The sequence below is a fragment of the Vigna radiata genome, chromosome 5 (genome assembly GCF_000741045.1).
Source record: "Vigna radiata var. radiata cultivar VC1973A chromosome 5, Vradiata_ver6, whole genome shotgun sequence".
In the NCBI taxonomy this organism is placed as follows: domain Eukaryota; kingdom Viridiplantae; phylum Streptophyta; class Magnoliopsida; order Fabales; family Fabaceae; genus Vigna; species Vigna radiata.
In genome coordinates, this window is record NC_028355.1 from 13,692,761 (window position 1) to 13,701,235 (window position 8,475).

Below are 8,475 nucleotides of genomic sequence, written 5' to 3' on the forward strand. Positions count from 1 at the left end.
AACTATTCTAAAGAAATATATAAAATTCTCATACTCTTATAAAAGAATATAAAAAAAATTATACTGTATATGATCGAGTATCCCTTGGTCATACTAGTATTAGTCTCATTCTTGGACGATGCATCACAAATTACAACTGAATAAGTCCTAAGTGTCTACACCTAAATATGTCCAGTCCATATGGTAGGTGATTACTACTAGGTGGCCTAATCGATTACCTATCGGTACTAGAACTAATACCTATGGAGCATTGACTACTTTGTAGCTGTTATTGGGATATGATCAAACACTCTCGCTTTACTAAGGTCAATAGGTCACTGGACCCAAGCCAAGGCCTATCCAGGGCCTATAAACACCATAAATAATATTATAAATAACACAATTATTGACGTATTTTATTTACATTCTCATTAATCACACATTTACTAATTTATTAACGCAAGAGGTGTTGAGACTTTGGCAAGTGCACCAAATCGCTCAAGTAGTAAAACCGGTAAGACCGGATATCGTTTCCCAAGAGACTCGGTCACTACTTTACAATCGTATAATTGCTAACTAATTTAAGCTAAAGAATTATTCCATTTTAGTGAGATTGTGCAATGAAAGTAAAAATCATGCATAAGTAAAAGTTTGAACTACTTGGGGTCAAAACACGTGAAAATGAGATGATTAATGAATATGTGGAATAAATATGTTGGAGAATGATTTCAACTTATACAATCATATGCAAATGCACCCAACCACTCTTCTTCATTAACTTGTTCTTGTCAACTAGCTAAATTACTTAAACCCAATCCCTTGGTGAGAAAGCCTAGGTTCACTTGTAAAATCCCAATCCCTTGGCAACCCAACAAGTTCACTTGCATTAAGAAAAGAAATTTAAGACAACCAAAGGTCCTAGCTCTATCCCTAGACACTATTTCCTTTAGGTGTTTATGTTCATTTCAAGGTTCACAAAATATTTTCCAATACTAAGTAAACCCTAACATCATGCCATGGTTGATCAAGTCATAACAAGCTTTAAGCATAGAAATAAACACTAACAAGTAATGAGAAAAGCATATTTTCATTTAGAACAAGTGCATTTACAAAAGGTTTGTATAGTTTACATCATTCCCCAATATAAAAGAACTTAGCTCTCCATAGTCATGGAGAGCTTGAGCTTACAATGGAAGAAAAATGGGGTAGAAGGAGACCCAAGGAAGAAGAAGGGTGAGTTCCCACAGCCCAAAACTTGCTCCAAAAACAGTATTATTTAACCTTTTCTTCAACATATAAATAATTATTTAGTGGTATTGTTTTTAGAGGGAAAAACAAAAAACAAAGATATAGAACCAAAAATTTCACTTATGTTATAGAAACAAAGGATGACATGCAATCAGATAAAAAAAAATAGGGTTAAATATGTTTTTCGTCCCCCAACTATTGGTCGTTTTTGTGTTTAGTCCCTCTTTCAAACTATAGTACAATTTAGTCCTTCAACTTTAGAAAACTCTGGTTTTAGTCCTTTTTACCAAATTTTTTTAACTTTATTTGTTGTTTCAAACGCGTTTCTCAGTTAACATTGAAGCAAAAATGTGTCAAACAGTGTAAACAATCCAAATGCTATAATGTAACGTGCTTGAAACAACAAATAAAGTTTAAACAATTTGGTAAAAAAGACTAAAACCATAATTTTCTAAAGTTGAAGGACTAAATTGTACTATAGTTTGAAAGAGGGACTAAACACAAAAACGGTTAATAGTTGGGGGACGAAAAACATATTTAACCCAAAAAAATATATTAAAAAGCAAAAGTTCAGGCTACCTACAGGTAGCACACTAAAAATATGTAGTTTCCTTAATCTACATAATGACGTTTTATAGAATATAAGTTTAACATTTTTGTGATGAATCGTGTATGCATATTACTTTGTGAATAAATTAAATATATACAGCTATATCATATTATAACTGAAATTGAATTACTCATAACATACATGTGGAAATATACCTCCTTTTAAAATTATAACTACAATTAGGTGATTTTAGAAATAAGGCTGCAGTTGTCTCGCCATAGTAACGAGAGGGAGAGCGGCTTTTTTCACCATTTGATATAATTGAGTCTAGATTTATCCTGTGTAATTGTTTGAGTAATTGTATGCTGGGTTATGATAAATTGTGATTGTGGAATTTCTATTTGATGTTATGTTTGTACCTAAATTTAATTTATGTTAAGATTTCTTAAAGTTATTATTAGCTTTTCTTCTTTGCATTGATTGGTGCTGCATATGGTGAAGATAATAGGCCATATAAGTGTTGGCTTAGTCTGATCTAGAGTTGTAAATCATAGTTTCACATTATTGTAGTTATGTTTATATATAACGGTGCTTTATCATCATGTTTTGGACTTTAGAGTCGAAGGATGCATTCATTTTGGAAAAATGTTTTGTAGTAAATGTAGGAATTACAATATATATATATATATATATATATATATATATATATATATATATATATATCATGCATGTTTCCTGCTTTGAGTTAATTTAGTTTTGCTTAATACCAAAATAGAATAGCTTATGAAATATTAGTTTGATCTATATTTATGGGGCTGCTTCAGAAACAAAAGAAGATTCTTTTAGTAATAACCAAAAGATTCTTTTAGCTAATTTTATTGTAACTAAAACAACATTAAACTATTATCTTAAAAAAAATTCTTATAAAACACAATGGTTTCTATTGATTTGTAATTACCTATATGTAAATTTCTTATTTTATTCCTTAAAACATTATACATTACTCAAAATATAGATTTAATAACTACACGTTCTATATATGCATTTAAACTAAGATCATGCTTAGACAAAATCTGGTTTTGTATATAACTCATAAAACGGAATGCGTGTCTAATGAATAAAATAATCGACTTCACTTACACCATGTTAATGGTTTTGATATACCTGTGAGGAATTTATCCACTATAACAGTATCAATGGTGGCATCAAATTAAAATACACCATACTTTGCTCAGACCTTTTTTTACTCGCTACTTTTCTAATCTTCAAGCCAACGCTTTGTGGTGCTTCTGCAGTTAATTCCATCTCTACTTACCTGTTACAATCCCGGAAAAAAAAAATGAATGACGACATGAAAACAAGATTTTAATGATCTATGGACCATGCATAACTTTATTTAATACTAATTCCGCTCATAGTCCAAATGCAACATCATCCATAAAAGTGCGGAGATATCTTCCGATATACTGTACTATTTCTTAGTAATTATTTTTCCTTGAAAACTGGGATCCGTTTTAGGCTAATCTCACATGATTTACTAATAGAGATCCAGACAGTAAAATGGAGTTAATGGTAAAAATAACTGCAGAACATTTACTAATTTATTGGGGATCAAACCATGGTTGACCAGTAAATGACTGACTAAAGAGAATACNTACCATAATTTTGGTGCACTCTCGTGAAGTTATAAATGGCTTTGATTAAGGAACCATATGTCATGAATTTCAACGATCCCATGTGTCTGTAATAAACACAAAATTCAGTCAGAAGAATCTATCAAAAAGGAAGAAAAAAATATCAAAAGTAAATCAGCGTACGCATGATCCAAGTCTTGCCCAACGCCAAAATTAATTGAACCTTGGTATCATTGGACCACCACCATTGTTTTCCTTTGCCTACTACTGTCACTACTTTTAGAATTCTCTAGAGTTTGTGTTCTGTACTGAGCTATTTATTACCTATTATTGATTTTTTTTTGTATGCAAGATTCTTCTTATTTTCTAGAAGATTTGTACAGAAATGAAAGTTAGAACTTTTCAGTCTTTCTTCATCATTGTGGTTCGCCATTTAGGTCCCTAAATATCCAAATCTTCTGAAAAAAGTTGTGTTGTACTCGAGGCCGTGGGTTCTCAGTTTTCTAACAATAAAAGATACATGTGTATAGCTTTCTTAAGCGATCACGAGATCACTAACTCTTAATATTAAGTTTTCACGTATAGTTGTATGGCCAACATTCATCAAAAATTATAAACAGGTTCGCACATCACCTACAGAGCAGAGCCTATGCATGGCAAGGAACTTTACGGTAAACTTTCAATGTTAATGTCTCTGCAATAGAATTATGGAGTTCAGTTCGAGTTTTAAACTAATTTCATTTACGAGGACTTTTATTTCAGTTAAATCATCAGCATACTATTCCAAGTTGATAACTATTTCAGAACAGAACGGCAATGTAACAGAACTACCGCTTTTAGTTTCATTTCTGTGTAAAAAACAAGCATTTTATCACTGCACTGATGTAATAAAAAATAATAGTTTCCTCTTAAGAACTTACACGATCTCCGTATAGCGAAGTCTCCATGCAGGAAAACCAAGATGGCTCCTCACAGGTCCATAAACCAGTAAAAGGTCAGGCTCNGGGCCTTTGCTACCTGATCATAATGATAGCTACTTTTCTGAACAAGGCAGTCAACTCTTNAACTATTACTAGGTCTAGAAAGCAAACATACCGACAATTTGCAATGCTTCATTCAAGTGAGGTTCTAAAGATATTTGAGCATCTAGTTCTTCACCCAAGGAACGCTGTTTCAAGTTCTCCACAAAAACCAAGTTAGCTGCTTTCGCCACTGCCTCCTTCCCCTCCACATAAGAAAGAAACTCCAGAGTCATGTGATCATGAGCATCGGGTGTAACAACTTGACTAACTTCCTACACTGAATTAATGCTAGATCAGATCAAANAAGTGACATAACAGCAAACGTTACTATTCATGCTTGAAAGCAATGGCAGCTGAATGAGCCATTTATAATCCATATTTTCTACTAATGCATTTTTTGGAGGCAGAGGGAAAATACAAAGAGAACATATGATAAGAATCATGTATTTCATTTTATAAATAATTTCTTAGACAATGCACCAAAAATAATCAAATACTGCAAGTAAGCCCCGTCATCTATGAACATTTTAAGCCAATGACAACGGAAATGAGATCAGATGTACCCAACAAATTTCATGTGTATAACCAATTTAATCTAGGAAGCATGATCTACCAGAATCTAAAAAAAGGTTTGGTTACATATCCTTCCCCATCACCTAATTGAATAGTAGAAAGAAGTCAAAGAATCAAACAAAATTAAATGAGGAAAAGGTGGGATCCAAATTGATTAACATGGGAAAAATACAAGACACACCAATCACATGGAGGTTAAAATCATAACCCGGTGCCAAACTTATCTAATGATTAACAAAGAATCAATCTGCAAGGAAACAATTATATGGTACCTGAATGGATTTTGCGTTCTTCAAATTTTGAAGTATGGTTTCCTTAGACTTCTTCAATACTCCTAGAATGAAGAGTTCAAGGAAAACACTATTATATGGCCTGAGTAAAAGAAACTTTACAATCACTGGTTCTCCAAACCTTTCATACCATTCATGTCATAGAGGCACACATTCTTCACACCAATAGAGTCCAGCCACTTCAACAGTTTAACAAGTTCGGAAATCTGACAAGCTTCTTCACTTTCTATGACAATGGCAAGGTACTGAACCTTTTCTGAATGAAGAGACTTGTATTTNTCTAGTACTCCAAGAGAGATGAAGTAGCTCTCCAACAAATTAACCACGACTACTANGGAATACCATGCGCTGACAATTATTTGCAGGAAGTACCATAGCAGTCGAAGCCAGAGATCTCCAATCTGTAGAAGCCTTAAAACCCACAATGAATGGACTTAAATTTTAGGTTGAATGGAAAAGGATATGCTCAGTTGCATAGACTAACCATTTACGTTAAATATCATTGTGTTCAGCAATACATAGATCAAAGATGACGCAAAGCAACATGTATTTAGATTGCAATCTTTCTACACTAGCGTGGACACTGTTAACAAAATTGACTTGTGTTGGAAAATATAACAGGCATAATTCGATTATCTTATAGAATAAGTAATTTATTGATTTAATATTGCCAGTTTTGCACGCAACTTTAGACATAGATTACCAGTTTCTTGCGGTCTACACATCTGTGAATTCAGGATCTAGATAGTTGTCATTTTTCTCTTGTATTGGTCTATTTTTTTATTCAGTGCTTGGATTAAAGCCCTTGGAGATGTGTCTATGACAGCATGATATTTGAAAGAAATAAAGTACTTGAAATTCAAAGAATTAACTGAAACATCACAGGGTCTCTAAACAACTTCTAATTAGAACTCAAGTTAATAAATAATAATTGGTTATTAAATTGAATCAATATTTCGTTTCTACTAAAAAACATTAATATGACAGATATCTCGCAGAATATTATTAAGTATTCTTGTTATTGTAACTACAGCAAAGAAAAGCTCTTCAAAATTAAAATTAGTATTCCAATATGCGCAAAAAAAGATTGAACAAATTAGCTATTTTATCAATTAAGAAAAATTGAACACCTAACTTTGATTATATAGAAATTTCGTAGTGGGTGCAAGAAAAATATTTCTTTGAAATATAGTGTGCAGAGAGCTGCAGTACTGATGGAAGATTGGGCTGAAGAATATGAAGTGATGAAGACTTACAGTAACAATACACCGAGAAAACTTGTGAGCTCCATCTCTAAAATCCATGGATCCTAAAAGTACGAAAAACATCAATTAGATCAATTTCAAAAGGAGAAAGGGGGCAATTAAAGAAGCGAGCATGTAAACATATATACACGAGTAACAGTTAAACTGGAAATAATAATTAATAATTGGTGCAATCAAAGTGGGAAACGGAAGACGAATCCATAAAGCGAGAAACTAAAACATGAAGGTAGCCACTATAGTAGTTTGGTGTGTGAAACTGAAGAAATTCACCTAATGTAGGGTTTCACTTCTGCATCCACTTTTGTGTTCGCTCTTGGCTTAATCACTGTCGTTTGCTTACGGCTCCTCTTCACTCGAATGTGTTTCCCTTATTGTGCTGCAGCCTTTAGAAAAGGAAGGAAAGTGTTAAGTTGCACTGTACAGGAGGAAGAAAATTTTAGGAAGCCGACGCTCGTTGTTTGACACAACTTTAACACCGCCACGTGTCAGTCTCTGATTGGGCGATTTCTTTTTAAAAAAAACCAACAATGTGACATCTTTTATGAGATGCAGATTTGAAAATTTTGTTTCCATCTATGCCCTTGCCCAGATTCATGTGAATGGAATTCTCTTTCTTCGCTGCTTCATCAGAAAAAGAGTTCCTCCGATAACTTCTCCCTCTTTGCCAATGCTCAACGGAAATCGTTTTGGGCTTCTTTTTCGCCATTTGAGTGTCGTCGTTGTGGTTGCAGTGGTGGCCTTCCTTATCGTTGTGGGTGTGGCGGTGATTGGCTCTTTTCGTTCTTGGTGTGTTCGTGTTGCGAAATGACGAGTTCTTCGACCAGGGTAAGGGCGTTGTACTGTGGGTGTTGTTGTTTATGGTGTGGTATATGGAGTTTGGGTTTTGTATGTCTTTTATGATTTAGGGTTTTTAAGTTTGGGTTTTTGCAATGTGTGTGCAGTTGACGGTTCGTCACTGAGTTTCCACAAAGTTCATCTCTGGTTTGAACAAACGTTTGAGTAAGGAGCACCGTTCATTGATTCCCGGCACTCCGTTTGATGTTGATGTTGATGTTGATCTTGGACAATGAAGGATGAGAATGACTTGAAGGATCAAGCAAGAGGAAAAAATAAAGATGAAAAGGCATCAACTAAGAAGGAACTTAAGAAAATTCGCAGAGAGCGGTTTTTGGAAAGTTTACACGAGCAACAAAGTTTCACCACCAACTGAGCAACCATCATCCTCCACACAAGAAAACAACATTTAGACTTTTGTGGAATAGTTATTAGTACTGGTGAACTTATGAATATTGTTCGGATAACTGTAATACACTTTTATTAACACTCCAACATTTTGTGGGATGAATGTATTATTAAGAATGTAGCCTTAAAATTTTGTTAATGTCAATGTTAATGATGTTATGTTATTACTGCACTCATGAAGGTCACAAAAATGCAATGTTTATCATTACTGTTGGTCATACATTGTATGTTTCTTGCTTTCCTAAATAATAAAACACTACCATGCAAAAAAAACACAGTTAATGGGGATGGTCCTCTGTGTTCAAAATTGTGGTCCCTGCTGGCCAGGATTGTATCCAAATCATGCATTTGCCTAGCTGTAATCGTTTACACACCAGTTGTAAACGATTACAACAAAGTTAATATGCTGCAGAACACTTTGGACTTTAACCAACCATGTGGAATCTCAATGTTGGGTCATTTACTACCTTTTTAGGTNTGCAAACAACACCTACCACACTTTTAGTTCACTTCCATGAACAAACATGACAGTTAATGGGTATGGTCCTCTGCGTTCAAAATTTATGTCCCTGCTGGTCAGGATTGTGTCCAAATCCTGCATTTGACTCGCTGTAATCGTTTACACAGCAGTAGTAAACGATTACAACACAGGTATGAGCTTCCTTACAATTT

At 34.0% G+C, this 8,475-nt stretch overlaps 1 protein-coding gene across 2 annotated transcripts; it reads right to left on the reverse strand.

Annotated features, from left to right (window-relative positions):
- Positions 1 to 2,872: 2,872 nt before the first annotated feature.
- Positions 2,873 to 6,971, reverse strand: LOC106760975 (dehydrodolichyl diphosphate synthase complex subunit NUS1). 2 transcript variants are annotated; one of them, XM_014644436.2, is made up of 8 exons: positions 6,832 to 6,971; positions 6,553 to 6,605; positions 5,427 to 5,707; positions 5,279 to 5,340; positions 4,507 to 4,705; positions 4,332 to 4,428; positions 3,436 to 3,518; positions 2,873 to 3,092 (listed from the first exon to the last, which is right to left on the reverse strand). In XM_014644436.2, exons 2-8 carry the CDS (start codon positions 6,585 to 6,587, stop codon positions 3,085 to 3,087), a joined length of 765 nt encoding a protein of 254 aa, XP_014499922.1. In that variant the 5' UTR covers positions 6,588 to 6,605; positions 6,832 to 6,971; the 3' UTR covers positions 2,873 to 3,084. The 2 variants fall into 2 exon arrangements, with proteins under 2 accessions (XP_014499922.1, XP_014499921.1); XM_014644435.2 differs by having other exon boundaries at positions 5,427 to 5,697; positions 6,832 to 6,970.
- Positions 6,972 to 8,475: the final 1,504 nt, after the last annotated feature.